This window comes from Notolepis coatsorum (assembly GCF_963971535.1).
Source record: "Notolepis coatsorum genome assembly, chromosome: 13".
Lineage (NCBI taxonomy): Eukaryota > Metazoa > Chordata > Actinopteri > Aulopiformes > Paralepididae > Notolepis > Notolepis coatsorum.
In genome coordinates, this window is record NC_140177.1 from 114,530,144 (window position 1) to 114,545,942 (window position 15,799).

General features: G+C 45.4%; 1 protein-coding gene across 1 annotated transcript in view; it reads right to left on the minus strand.

Annotated features, from left to right (window-relative positions):
• The window catches only part of mfn1a (mitofusin 1a), a gene marked incomplete at both ends in the record, with an annotated part of 76,908 nt that extends 63,660 nt beyond the window's left edge, over positions 1-13,248 (minus strand). Inside the window, 2 exons of the mRNA XM_084327770.1 lie at positions 9,974-10,103; positions 13,134-13,248. Of these exons, the coding sequence (XP_084183896.1) occupies positions 9,974-10,103; positions 13,134-13,248 (245 nt within the window). The remainder of the gene's footprint in view (positions 1-9,973; positions 10,104-13,133) is intronic.
• Positions 13,249-15,799: the final 2,551 nt, after the last annotated feature.

Here is a 15,799-nt window from a genome sequence, read left to right on the forward strand (position 1 = left end):
TTCCATGAAAATTATCTATAAATTCTGCATCTTCTGAAACATTTATAAACAGAAAATTCATAAAAAATGGCACCAAAATTTGGTAAATTCCAGTAAATATTGCAATTTTGAAACTTATTTCTTCTCTTAAGTATCATAACTGGATTCAGTATCCCGAATAACCCCCAAAACAACTCCAACATTGTTGAAATTGATCAAGTAGTTTCTGAGATTTGGCCATTTAGGCGATTATGCAAATGTATGCTAATTATGCAAATAAAAAAAGTTGCCCAACATTTACAACTTAGCATCCGGCAGTTTCTGAGTGCTGGGGATCCGTACTATCCATATCCATCATAAAACTTTGGTGGTTCCGAAATTTCCGGGTTCACAATGGGGCTCTATGGGATGGCAAATAGACTAGACAGGGGAGGGGAGAATTGGCACGGCTAAATTGGGATGGGAGAAAAATTGAAAAAAGAGGAAGAAAAAGTGGATAAAAAAAAAAGATAATGTATGAAAAAGCTAAATTGTATATTATGCTGTATTGTATTATGAATTGATTAGGAGTATGTATTGTTGTATTGTATTATGAATTGATTAGGAGTATGTATTGTTGTATTGTATTATGATTAGGAGTATGTATTGTTGTTTTTTGTCTGTATGCCATGAGAATGTTTGTGAGTATATAATGTAAGTCTGTAACTGTTTTGTACGTGTTATGGACCCCAGGAAGAATAGCCACAGCACTGGCTAAACTTAAACTTAAACACAGAAAAGAAGTTGGCATCTAATAAGAGTGCAAAGGTAACTGTTGTGAAGGGCCAGATTAAACCGAATATATATATTTATTTGTATATATATATTTAATTGTATTTGTATATTCTCTAATATTCCCTGATATCCCTTGTATATTCCTTGTACAATATGCATTGAATATCCATTCTAGCCTACTGAACATCCCATAATAGTCTCCATTCTACTATTGGTCGAGACCTTGGTGCCAGGCTGCCATACCCCCCAGACCCAGTTCAAACGTACCGCTCAACATGTACGAACAAGTCCTAGTTCCGCGTAGGAATCTGGCTACCGCACCACTAACGGTACTATTTGTTCATAGTGCGTATATATACTGCGCTACTAAAGTAGGACTTCCTTTTTAGTCCAGTTTCTTACCCTCCAATAGAGTGACAGACGTAAAGCCTCCCCGCGACGCCACGTGTGGGAGTAAGGCCAAGTTCGGCCTACCATCGGTATTGAGACATCGTGTATATTAATATTTGAATAGTCATATTTGGCACTATATCGTCGAGTTGGACGTAGTCTATTAAGCTAATAATAGTCTATTCATATGTAGTGCTTCGTGCGGTCAGTACCCCATCGTTTCGGGCAGAGAACTGGCTGCTTATCCAGGGTGGCCGACCCCATGTGAGGCTGCACCCGAGGAGCCCCAGAGCCGACGAGCGAGTGGACCTGCATACCGGATTATTCTACCGACGACAGCCCGCCTTCCCAGGCACGGATTATGCTTTGTATACAGTGATTATTCTATGGATAAAGACCAACACTGCCGTGTGTTGGAAACCCCCCCCCCGGAGAGGACGACAGGTGAGGAGACGCTCTACACGACGAGGTCGCTTCACGTCTCTCCATCGTGGACCGGAGGAAGCCGGCCCACAGAGAGTCCAACTGCTTTCATCTGTGGATCGAGGATCGCTGAGGCACCGAGCCGCACAACCGTGGGTTCTCCCAGGATACCCTCGGCCAGACGGATACAGCCAGACTCTACCCCCCCCCCCCTTTCTCCAGTTGTCTTACAAGCGACCGGAATTCCCCCCTAGTGTATCCAGTTCTATAATCATTAAAGTATCATTGCTATTATTCCTTAAATATTCCAGGTTGTATATTTACCACCTGCGCCTTCAGAGATTGGACATTCTCTATTGATATACCGACGAATACTCTTGCCATAAAAGTGCATACTAATTCCCATTCATAAATGTGATTGATTTGATTAAGTGCTTGCTCTACACACCATCGCTGTGTAGAAATAAAGACCTATTTCTAATTCGTACATTTGTGTTGGATCCGTTTCATCTACGTGACAGTGTTCATCATAATATATTTATGCCGAGTACTGGGTGGCCGAATATTAAGTACAAAGGTAGTGGTAGTAAGTATCATATCTAACAATACAGTCAGGGAATTGTACCCCTCAGTTACAATTGGTCCTTCGAGCCGGAGGGTAATTAGTGTAATATTAATATAGTGTTATTAATATTGAAATGGCCTATGATGAACACTCCACGAAACGATCCTCCTAACCAACGCCCGCAGCGCGAACGACGGCTCCCTCAGTACTTAGAGGCTTACGCTGTCAGTCAACAACCTAGTCTTCTACTAACAGTAAACACGGTAAAACTAGAAAGTAAAAGTATGTCTAACCCCAACGCCCAGACTACCCCGACCATAGAGGCCCCTACGGGTTCTAATGTAACTGACCAAGTTCACGGTGGGGACCAGTGGGAACCAGACATGACTTCACACCCCGCCAGTACTGAAGAAGTAGTCCCCGATGAGTCCCGGGAGGAATACAACGCTACCGAGAGAGAACTCGGCACGGAAGAAGACGGGGAGAGCACCGTGGAGATAGAGCTCCAAGGCTCCGCAAGGAGTACCCCGAGGGAAGGCTCCCCTATACAACCGCCTTCTCCCAGCGAGGCAGAGAGGACCCTACAGCAGGCCTTCCTCATCAGCCTGAACGCCGCTGCTGAACGCGACCGACTGCAGATCCAGCAGCGGAGCGAAGAAGAGCATATACGTCTAGAAATAAGACGCATTCAGAGGGAAGAGAATGTGGCCCGAGACCGAGCAGACAGCCAGCGAGCAGCTGCTGGTGCTCTACGGGACGCAGAGCGCGACAGACAGCAAGCGCAACTAATAGAACAGCTGATCAGACGGACAACACCCTCTCCCTCCGCCAGAGGCTCCAGGAACTCGTCTAGACACACCTCCAGGGCGGCATCCCCTAGCCGAGTAAACAACCCTGAACTTGACCAACAGACGAGGTCTATACCCCCCACAGACCACCTCCCCCCACCGGTCCAAGCGAGACCTAGCAACCGGGAAGGAGCAGCATATCCTGTGGAGAGGCTAAACCAGAGACTACAAGCACTGGATGACCTAACTGAAGACGAAGAGGAAGAGGAGGAGAACCACGCCCGACGACAGCACAGTACTCTACCGGACCAGGAGGTCCGGTACAGCCCAGGCTATACTCCTGCGGAGCTGCGCTACAGACCCCCGACTCTATACCCGGGTGAGCACGACGCACGACCCGCACCGAGGAACAGCACCTGGACAAGCGGGCCATGGTACACTGCCGGTACCAGCCCATACCAAGGAGCGGGAGGAGACTCGCCTAGGAGGCCTCTCCCCCAACGCTCGCCGATGTATCCACAGTCAGCGTCATACATTGGCACGCCTATGGTACCCGACTTCACCCAAGAGAACCGGGCCCAGTATACAGAACTCCGCATGTGTCTGGAGACCATGTTGGTGGATGTATTGGATGAACGCCATAAATACGCCATCCTACTGAAGCACTTAAAGGTACCCCGCGCACATAATATAGCGCTCGCCTACGCGACTTCCACCACCCCATACACAGCAGCGCTGGTAGCATTGGACCAGAGGTATGGGCGCATATGGGATTACGTGATCCAGGAGATCCGACACATCGACCGCTTACCCCCAGCAATAGACAATCGAGCACTGGACGACCTGTCCATCAGAGTGCAGTCCCTGGTAGGGATGTTGGGAGCGCAGAGAGAGAAGGGGAGGCATGAACTTTACGCCAACTCAAATGTGGAAAGGATCTTGGAGAAGCTGCCGCCCGCTCGACAGGAGCGTTTTAGGCGGCAGAGAGACCACCGAGACCCGAATGGCCCCGAACCGAACCTCCTCGATCTAGCAGACTTCCTGGCGAGAGAAGTCAGCAGCCTACGGCTAGATACATTCGGACGGAGCACCCCTGGCTCCAGAGAAGGAACCAGACGACTAAATGATGGAAGAAGATCGGTGACTGTGATGCACCAATCGGAGTCAGTACCGAGCAGCAGGAGCCACAGTACCCCCTCCAGAACGGAGAAGTGGAAGATAGTGTGCCCCTACTGTGAGAAAGAACACTGGCTAGCGCAATGTGACTCCTTCCCCAAGCTGAACGCGGAGGAAGCAAGTCAATGGATAAAGTCCAACAAGCGCTGTTTTCGCTGTGCGCGCTCACACATGGCAGCCGAATGCCGCTTAAAGAAAAGGTGCACCAAGTGCGATGGAGCCCATCTGGACATACTTCACGACAGTAACAGACGGCGCCCTTCACCCGCACCATCCAGCAGCAAAGCGAGCGTCATGTACATCGATCCCGCCAGCAGCAGTGGAGCCCGAGTACTCCTAAAAGTAGTGCGTGTGACACTAAGCTACCAGAATAAAGTCCTGGACACTTACGCCGTCCTCGATGACGGGTCAGAGAAGACCCTTCTGCTCGCCTCCGCTGCGGCCCAGCTAGGGCTGCGGGGAAGCGAAACCCAAATGACAATTCGGACAATAAGACGAGATTTGAAGACGATAAAGGGCGAGAATGTCTCATTCTCTATCGCAGCAAGCGGCCAGCCTGAGCGACGGTACCAGATTACAGACGCTTTCACCAGCCAAGAAATAGGACTGTCGCGGTACACATACCCCGTCGCCAAGCTGATGGAGAAATATGCACATCTGCGCAAGTTACCGATCCCGCTCATAGACAATGCTATGCCGACCCTGTTGATAGGCTCCGACCATGCAGACCTCATTGTCCCGATAGACCGGGTTCATACCGGACCCCGAGGCTGTCCTGCAGCAGTCGAGACCCGTTTGGGATGGACTCTCCAAGGCCCGCTCGCCAAATCTCTCAACCGAAGTACAGCCACTAGATGTCTCCACTCCCGAGTCACAGAGGGAGAAACCGCACTCCTGCAACACGTAGAGCGGTTATGGACCTTGGAACAAATGCCCTTTAAGAACGGAAAGAAAGACATTCGCTCTAAAGATGACATTTACGCCATCCACCTCCTCGAGACAGGGACCAAGAGAGTCCCGGTCAACGGCGTGTTGAGATACGCCACGCCACTCCTGCGGCGAGAAGGAATGCCTACTTTCCACGCCAAGACAGACGCCACAGAACGGTACCTGCTGAACACGGAGCGGCGCTTAGCCAAGAACCCCACCCAAGAGAGTGTATACCGCGCTGAGATTGAGAAGCTCATCACAGCGGGACACGTCACAAAGATGGACATTAAAGAGGCTGACCAGACCACTGAATCGTGGTACGTGCCTCACCACAAGGTCCATCACAACGGTAAAGACCGCATAGTATTTAACTGCAGCTACCAGATCGGATCCCAAAATCTGAATAAAGAGTTACTGCCCGGTCCCACACTCGGCCCCTCCCTACTCGGCGTTCTACTCCGCTTCCGCCAGGAAAAGGTGGCCATCAGCGGGGACATTAAAGGAATGTTCCTGCAGGTGAGATTAGTAGAGGAGGACAAGCCCCTGTTACGGTTCCTATGGAGAGAGAAGCCAGGAGATGAGCACCCAGCCATCTACCAATGGGAAGTCCTCCCCTTCGGAACGACGTGCAGCCCCTGCTGTGCTACATTTGCACTACAGAAACATGTAGCAGAGGACCCAGCAGCGGACGAAGAGGTCCGACACAGCGTAAAGAACAGCTTCTACGTAGACAACTGTCTACAAAGCCTTTCAACCCAAGAAGAAGCCGAGGCTCTCCTGATTAAACTCCGCGCCTCATTGATCAAAGGCGGCTTTGATCTCAGGCAGTGGGCCAGCAGCGATCCGCAAGTACTGCGCAGCCTCTCCTCCGAGGACAAGGCAGCCAGCAGCGAGACCTGGATGGCTACAATCCCGGGAGAAGCCCAGGAGATGACCCTGGGATTGGTGTGGCGATTCAAAACAGATTCGCTTCACTACAGACACAAGCCCCTGACTACGGAGCAGGGAAGGCCGGCGGCGGCGCCGACCACCAGACGGAGTGTGTACACAACACTCGCCCGACAATATGACCCGCTAGGATGTATTCTACCGTACACCACCAGGGCAAAAATGATTGTACGAGCATTGTGGGACAAGGACCAGGGCTGGGACGACCCCATTCCCGCACACCTTGCATCCACCTGGAGAGAGTGGGAGATGGAGCTCCACTCACTCCCAGGCGTTAATATGCGCCGAAGCTACTTCCCACCCACGGTGAGGCCAGAGACATGTAAAATGGACTTACACGTCTTCAGTGACGCCTCAGAGGTCGCATACGGATCAGTAGCCTACTTGCGGGCCCAAGAAGAGGGGGGAGAGATCTACACAGCATTTGTCCTCGCCCGCTCGAGAATAGCCCCACGCAAGCAACAATCTATCCCACGCCTAGAGCTCTGCGCAGCCCTAGCCGGAGCGCACCTAGCCACGCTCATCCAACGTGAGCTCACCATACCGGTGTCTAGAACAATCCTGTGGTCAGATTCCACGACAGTACTCGCCTGGATCAAATCGGACTCATGCAGGTACAAAGTCTTCGTGGGAGTCAGAGTCACCGAGATTCAAGACTTAACCGAAGAGTTAACCGGAGAAACAGAGTGGCGCTACGTTGATACAAAACAGAACCCAGCTGACGTCATCACCCGGGGAATGCCCCTAGATGACCTCACCCGTCGCAATGTCTACAGTGACGGCCCAGCATTCCTAAAGCTCCCGGAAGGAGAGTGGCCCACGCCTATCCCGAGGGAAGCCAGTCAGGAGGAGGCTGAGAATAAGAAGCCTGTGTTCTGTGGATTGAGCACTGTTATCTCCGCAGACCCCAACATAGATGATTGCACTACCATAGAGAGTGCACAACAAAGGACATTCCTACTGCACTACCTACCGTCTCTACAGACCCGCCAGAAGTGGGTAAAGGAGAGAGACAATTTGACAGAAGGAACAGTCGTCATGATTATTGATCAATCACTGCCCAGAGCTATGTGGCCGGCCGGCCGCGTAAGCAAAGTGATCACCGGTGCCGACGGCAAGGTCCGAGCAGCTGAAGTGCTTGTCCAGGGTCGCACTTACACCCGTCCCGTGGCGAGGCTCATAGAACTGCCCCGACTCCCAGACACAATCGATGATGACCATGACCCTATAACCCTATGACTTTGTGAAGTTGACTGACCCCTACAGCAAACCCTTATGTGTAAATAGACAACGCGATTAATCTGTCTCTGCTTAACTGATTAGGTCTGGGACCAATCAGGGGGTGGCTGTTGTGAAGGGCCAGATTAAACCGAATATATATATTTATTTGTATATATATATTTAATTGTATTTGTATATTCTCTAATATTCCCTGATATCCCTTGTATATTCCTTGTACAATATGCATTGAATATCCATTCTAGCCTACTGAACATCCCATAATAGTCTCCATTCTACTATTGGTCGAGACCTTGGTGCCAGGCTGCCATACCCCCCAGACCCAGTTCAAACGTACCGCTCAACATGTACGAACAAGTCCTAGTTCCGCGTAGGAATCTGGCTACCGCACCACTAACGGTACTATTTGTTCATAGTGCGTATATATACTGCGCTACTAAAGTAGGACTTCCTTTTTAGTCCAGTTTCTTACCCTCCAATAGAGTGACAGACGTAAAGCCTCCCCGCGACGCCACGTGTGGGAGTAAGGCCAAGTTCGGCCTACCATCGGTATTGAGACATCGTGTATATTAATATTTGAATAGTCATATTTGGCACTATATCGTCGAGTTGGACGTAGTCTATTAAGCTAATAATAGTCTATTCATATGTAGTGCTTCGTGCGGTGAGAATACTATCGTAGTCAGTACCCCATCGTTTCGGGCAGAGAACTGGCTGCTTATCCAGGGTGGCCGACCCCATGTGAGGCTGCACCCGAGGAGCCCCAGAGCCGACGAGCGAGTGGACCTGCATACCGGATTATTCTACCGACGACAGCCCGCCTTCCCAGGCACGGATTATGCTTTGTATACAGTGATTATTCTATGGATAAAGACCAACACTGCCGTGTGTTGGAAACCCCCCCCCCGGAGAGGACGACAGGTGAGGAGACGCTCTACACGACGAGGTCGCTTCACGTCTCTCCATCGTGGACCGGAGGAAGCCGGCCCACAGAGAGTCCAACTGCTTTCATCTGTGGATCGAGGATCGCTGAGGCACCGAGCCGCACAACCGTGGGTTCTCCCAGGATACCCTCGGCCAGACGGATACAGCCAGACTCTACCCCCCCCCCCCTTTCTCCAGTTGTCTTACAAGCGACCGGAATTCCCCCCTAGTGTATCCAGTTCTATAATCATTAAAGTATCATTGCTATTATTCCTTAAATATTCCAGGTTGTATATTTACCACCTGCGCCTTCAGAGATTGGACATTCTCTATTGATATACCGACGAATACTCTTGCCATAAAAGTGCATACTAATTCCCATTCATAAATGTGATTGATTTGATTAAGTGCTTGCTCTACACACCATCGCTGTGTAGAAATAAAGACCTATTTCTAATTCGTACATTTGTGTTGGATCCGTTTCATCTACGTGACAGTGTTCATCATAATATATTTATGCCGAGTACTGGGTGGCCGAATATTAAGTACAAAGGTAGTGGTAGTAAGTATCATATCTAACAATACAGTCAGGGAATTGTACCCCTCAGTTACAGTAACAGTAAAGTGCATTAACAATATACAATGTAACAAGTGATTACATTAATATAACAAGCTACTGAGTGAATATGCTAATCTGATGTATGTACAATATTATTATTATGTACAGTGATACATATAAATACACTATGGTAGTAAGCCATAACTAGTAAGAGTAGGTATGGGATATGTATATATATATATATATATATATATATATATATATATATATAGTATATACAGGTATGTATACAGGAATGTATACATATTGTGGCAGACCGGCTAGCGTGGTAATAGACGGCCGCTGTGTCGACCAAGGTACTGGGGCATATACCCATATTAGGAGTTCCGGAGAAACTCCCGCCAGAGCAGAGCGCATCAGCACAGATTTGATTTTGATTTGATCTTTATTTATCTCAAACAACCATAAACACACACAATTTAAATAACAAAAAATTACAAAAAATTAATAAAAAATTAAATAAGAAACTAAATAAAATACAAATACAAATAAAATAAAATATATCTTCCTATGGAAGCAATTGTCAACATAGCTCAAGACAAATGGTTTTGTTCGAGAAGGGACCGAAAGAAGAAAAGCTTATCTGGTCCTGCCCCTTCCTTACAATATCATATTAATATGTAATAAGTTATCTATCAATATAAAAAATAATATACCTATCCACTACAGCAAAAGATAAATAAATAATTACAAAAATACTAGTTCACGTTATTTTCAAGCTCCTCTAACTTATACTTGTCCAAGAATTCCTGTTTATATCTGCATTTAAACATTTCAATAGTACTTGTTTTTATTGCTACATCAAGGCCATTCCAAATGGATACCCCACAAACTGAGATGCACTTGCTTTTGAGAGTAGTACGGACAATAGGTTGTTTTAAATTCAATTCCCCTCTTAGATTATAACCCCCATCTCTGCCCATGACATTTTTTTGTATGTTGCCCGGGACTATATTTTGTGTTACTTTAAGCCCATTGAGACATGTAACTATAATATGGATTTATGGATTTGAATTGACCAGAGGTGGCTTTTCTTCAAAATTATACTTTGAAAGAATAAAACAACATTACATTGTCCTATCCAACATATTAAGAAATAATTCAGAATTAATATTTTAATTGTTCCCAAATAAAGTGTCATTTCTGTTTGCAATTTTGAATCGATTGAATTCAAAGTGAATTAGCCCGAAACGCTGTGTCTCTCTCTCTCTCTCTAACCTGCCAAAAAAGGCCACCTTCATGTGTCTTCGAGCCAGCACCTCCCGAATGGTGGCCAGTTTCCTGGTAGAGGTCTCCATCTCCAGCCAATGCTCCTCCATGGCCACCTCCTCAGCACTCTGCCATGTCTCTGTGGTCAACAGCACATTGGGACACCAATACTTAGTCAAGATGCAACCGGAAATAGTTGGATCATAAGAGGTGTCTCGCTCACATAATATGGGATTTAATTTCTACATGATTACATGTAGCTTGAGCTTCTATCCCCAGGCCATCAGGATGCTCAATGACAAATTGTCACTTGACACTATGTAACAACCCATCATCTAGACTCACTGCACACACATCCACATGTACACAGTCACTTTAAACAAACACTCATCTTACCACTCACTTTACTCACTTTAGACACTTTATCTATTGTTAAGCCTTAAGGTCCCCCTATATGCTTTTCTTTATCATAAATCGATCAATAGAGACCGTATTAGATCCCCAATTATCATATCATGGGGTATCATAGCCACACTCATTGGCTACAACCCTGTGCAAAGATTTTCGAGATCGCCAAATGATTGACGGAGCTAGAGCCCCGGGAGTCGGGGGTGGTAATGTGTACTTTTGTGTACTTTGGGGCACGCCTCACATATCGGCATGTAACTCGAGAACCGCTGAATGGATGTCACCTGAAAGGGCAATCGACAGGCAACAAATAGGGCTTTAATTCTATCTATATATTGTATTAAAAGAAATGCACACCCGAGCCACTAGAGGTCGGCAAAGAATCGTCCACATGTGGGCCCTTGGATGTTAAGAGGTCAATGTTTTTAAATATTTTTTTTGTAGCCAAGAGTAAAGACCATAACCCTATCAAAAACAGTAGTCAAAGTGTATATTTTCATTTTTACCGATGTTTTGTATGTTTTATCGGAAATATAAATTTATCGGAAAATGCTAATTATCGTAAAAAACGCAAGAAATGACTAAATCCAGATTCAACCCTGCCATTGAAAAGAGGAGCATTTTCACTATCCATAGATGTATGATTTGGCCATAATTAGGTCAAGGTCAAGTTCAAGGTCAAATATGAATTTATAATTTAAGTCGATTATCATTAATTACTGTATCTTCAAATCCTTCTGTTTAATTATCTTCCCGCGGTTCATTTGCTTAGATTTTTTGTACACATGATCTCAATAAGGTGGTGAATGAGCTCAGTGAGCATTTTCTCGTGCCCCGCATCAATTTTTGATCATCATCATCAAAATCATAAATCATAATTAATCATAATTCAAATCAAATCAAATCAAATTTATTTGTAAGGCCAGACAACACACATTAATGTCCCCATGGGCCGTACATGTCTTCTTTAAACAAGTCAAGAAGAAACATAACAATAAGTCAAGAACAGAACAAGAACACCATAAGGTCCAACCAATTTAAAATAAATACAAATAAATGAATGAATGAATGCAAGCACTCCCAGACATACCCCATGCGAAGGTAAGGAAAAACTCACTAAAACCTAACAATTGGGAAAAAATGCTCCACAGGCAGTGTGGAGGAGAGAAACCTTAGAAGGGCCATTCAAGGGGGGATCTCCCTTCTTAGATGTCTAGTAGTGTTGCAGACTACAGTAAATTAATTTATTCATTACAATTTACTCAGCCTAGTAACAGACACAATATTTCTGACACTGGAAATACATACCCCCAGGTCCCTAGATGTTCCTAGATACCAATAACATACAAATTGACCTTGCAGAAGTGGAGCAATCTTCCATTTACTTAGGCATGTACCTTTTAGGCGAAAACGGTCTACAGATTAACAGGTTAAAGAGATTTGCACTACGTTCATACCTCATTTGCACTCTACCCTAAATTTTGTACCTCATCTCATTTATGCATTGTAACTCACTGTTACTCATTTTACTCTGTTGTATATATGTATATTGACTTTACTTACTTTTTACTTACTTCTTATTCGTTTTTTTACTTACTTTCTTTTTACTGTATGTAGCACAGTCTCAGGGGCTCATACAGAAACAAGCATTTCATCATAAAGTATTCTGTATTTTATTATGACAAATAATAAACAAACTTGAAACTTGAACAGATTACAGCTAGATTACGAACACATTTAGTTTAATTTCAAGGCATTCAACCGAATGAGCCTGATGTTTTGAAAAGATCATGAAGGGAGGAAAACATTAGTACCGACCTTGCATGAGTTGCTTTTGCCCTACAAAGATGTAGGTGCGCACATAAAGACATGCATGGTAGGCAGAGACTACAGATGAAAACAAGTTCATTAGCAAATTCTGGCACATTTACATTGATATGGAAACTGAAGATGTTGATTAATTTGCATTTTTTTTTATAATAAACTTCAACTTAAACTTATTGTCATGGGTTGACAGGAAAGTGCTCCCAATATTCCCCCTTCCCCGTTATAAAAATATAAATTTTCATTTTAATGTGCACTTATTTTGGTTGATACAACAGAAATACCTATTTCTCGGTGACTATGGAATACCAGAGGATTAATATGACTGTTGGGATATATCCTTGGAATATAAGAACTGTTGGAATAACTTGGATATATGCCTAACTGAGCTGCAACTATGAACTATGAACTGTATGTGTTGCATGTCTCTCCCACAGCTGTGCGCAGAACATTTGGACATTATATATTGACTAACTGATATGTGATTTGGCACAGGTGTGAGCAACAGACCTTGTCGGGAGAGGGCCTGGGGATTGGCTGATAAGCAGTCCCCAGGTGCCTCCCCCAGCTATTCCGCTTTCCCATAGGTGCGCAGGGTGGAAATGGACAGAGACGTGGCTGGAACTGTCAGAGGACATCACTTTTCGTACAGAGATTTTTTACGAATGCACCATCTGCTCTGCGTATTTTGTTGGACCAGCAATCCCGTGTTGGTTAGGCTTTATACCCCAGGGCAGGGGTACAGCCTTTTTCATTTATTTTGTTGATTTTCGCTTTTCCCCACTCCCTAGGCTGTCTCCCCACGCTTGTCTCTTCCCTATTATCCCATCCCCCAATTTCCTTGACTTGTGACATTATGACTAATGTAAAGTGTAATGTCACTGGGACTATCTATATGTGTACAGAGTAAGCTGGTGATTATATATTTTTTTCTTACCCTTAACAAAACTGGACCCCTCATTGGCGTACTGCAGTAGCTGATCAAACACACCGTTGATTGTTCTTTTGGCCACCACAAAATGTCTGAGAGGAGAGGGGTCCGTGTTGTCCATGTTGACTTTCTGCAAGTATACATGCACACAGATAAATGTGTGCACACACATACACACCCGAATGGAAGTGGATACGGACCACTAGCCTAGCTTAAAACTCTGGGAGAGGTGTTTTTGGCCAACACCTAGGCTAGCTGGCCCGTATCCACTACCATTAATTTGTACTAAGCTAGGCTAGCTTGCAGCCAGATACAGTAGCTTTCTACTGAACGCACAGAGAGGAAATTAGTATCTATCTTCTTGTCAGACTATAGAGAAGACTGTAAGCACATTTCCCATAATGTTGGCTTGTTCCATATTTTGGCAATATTTTGGGAAATACACTTGATATTGATATAAATGTTATCAGTTTTAGAGTTGTATTTCTTCACTTTCGATGGAGCTAGGCTAGCTGCATCCAGTCCTTGTACTAAGCTAGGCTAGCATGCACCTGGACCGCTCTCTGGGGCCACTGGACATACAGAGATGAAAATGCAATTCTAACCTAACCTGTAATTCTAATTCTATCCCCCCAAAAGGGCTTATGAATGCTTAGAAATGTGGACTGACCATATCTTTTTTTATTGTCTTATTAAGACATTTGGTCCTCACAGAGATGGAAGAGTACAAGAGCACACACTTTATCTCTCTCTGCTAGCAATACACATAATTGACATACTCTTACACACGCTTGCACATGCAGTTACATACACATGTACACACACACCAAAACTACACTGAAGCTCTCTAAAGACTTCCTCACCTTTACACCCGACTACCCAGATAATCTTCACAGAAATCTTCTACCAGTCTTCCACTGAGAACAGTTCAGAACCTCTTTGGCGACTACATGCATATTGACCATATTATTTCTATCCAGCATTTCCTCCTCCATCAGATTTCCTTCTTGGAACTGATATGTCCGTATGTGTTGGCGTCCTGCTGCCTCACTTCCTCGTCTCTAGTAGCGAACCTCATCCTACCTGCTGTCCGCCAATGAGACATCCTCAAGGTATAAATCTGGAATTAGGTGTGTGTGTGTGTGTGTGTGTGCGTGCGCGCGCGCGCGCGCGCGTGTGTGTGTGTGTGTGCGTGCGTGTGGTCAGTGGTACACATGTAGACACGTCTAATCCTCTTAGCTGGGACTTAGTTCAACCGGTTCATCTGCTGTCTTCTTCACCTGCGGCCTCTTGAAACAGTGTATACTGGCGCTATCTGAGGGATGATCAGGGCAGATCAGCAGATCAGAAGCGGGACCACTTTTATTTAGAGATACTGAAAGGAGAAATGGAAGTCAATGGAAGGAGAATGATGTTAGTGAAAGTCAATGAAAGGAGAAATGATGTTAGTGAAAGTCAATGGAAGGAGAAATGATGTTAGTGCAAAAACCAAGTTATAGTCATATATATAAGTTACAACAACTTAACAAAACATAATGCAGGATACATATGACATTTATCTAACATAAAACCACAGGCACTACATTTTGTAGGCTATTAATAACTTACATTCTTCACAAACACTCTGATGTGACATCATTGTAACATGTGCTGGCATTGGCAAGACACCACATGCACTTAACGCAACACTAGGACCCCTGGGCTGTCCAAAAATGTGGTCCCGGCTGTTTTAAAGGCTTTTTAAAATGATGTAGTCGTGCCACAATGCTTTATAGTTATACTATACTTATAAGCTATACTTTTTGAGTGCCTGGGATCAATGGCCTCATATGCTTATGGCCTCATATGAAACTACTAGACAACCTACGGTGTCCAGTGGTCTCATATGAAACTATAGACAACCTAAGGTTTCCAGTGGTCTCATATGAATCTAGACAACCTAAAGTTTTCAGTGGTCTCATATGAAACTAGACAACCTAAGGTTTCCAGTGGTATTGGCATGTCATGCTAGCTTGTCGGGAAGACGGAAAATAATAACCCCCAATAACTCATCAACACCTGCAGCATTATCTACAAACTATAACTTCACTCACACACCTCGACCTTCCAGACAGGGTGGAGGCACTGGTCTCATGACATCTCCTTCATGGGCTACAAACTTAACACCACTCCCAGAACTGTCACTCTCCTCTCTCGAATATCATGCAGTATCTGTCTCTAATCCTTTCAATCTCACCATTGTTACACTCTATCGCCCTCCAGGTCTGCTCGATCACTTCACAGATGAGCTGGACATGCTTCTAAGCTCCTTACCGGAAGATGTTACCCCTCTCCTTCTATTGGGCGACTTCAACCTGCCTGACTCATCTCAGTCAGTCATAGTGGTCTCCCTACAATCGTTTGACCTGACTCCCACTGCCATGCCTCCCACCCACAAAGCAGGCAACTCCTTGGATCTCATATTTTCCCGTAACTCCTGATATTTTCCTGTATCTGACCATTCCTTCATATCCTTCTCACTAACTCTCATGCTTAATCGAAAGGTCTTCACCCCAACTCAAACCGTGTCACTCAGACGCAACCTGCCCTCCCTATCCCCCTCCACCCTCTCCTCTGACATACTATCCGCTCTAACTTTGAGTGACACCTTCTCTGCTCTCTCCACAGAGATG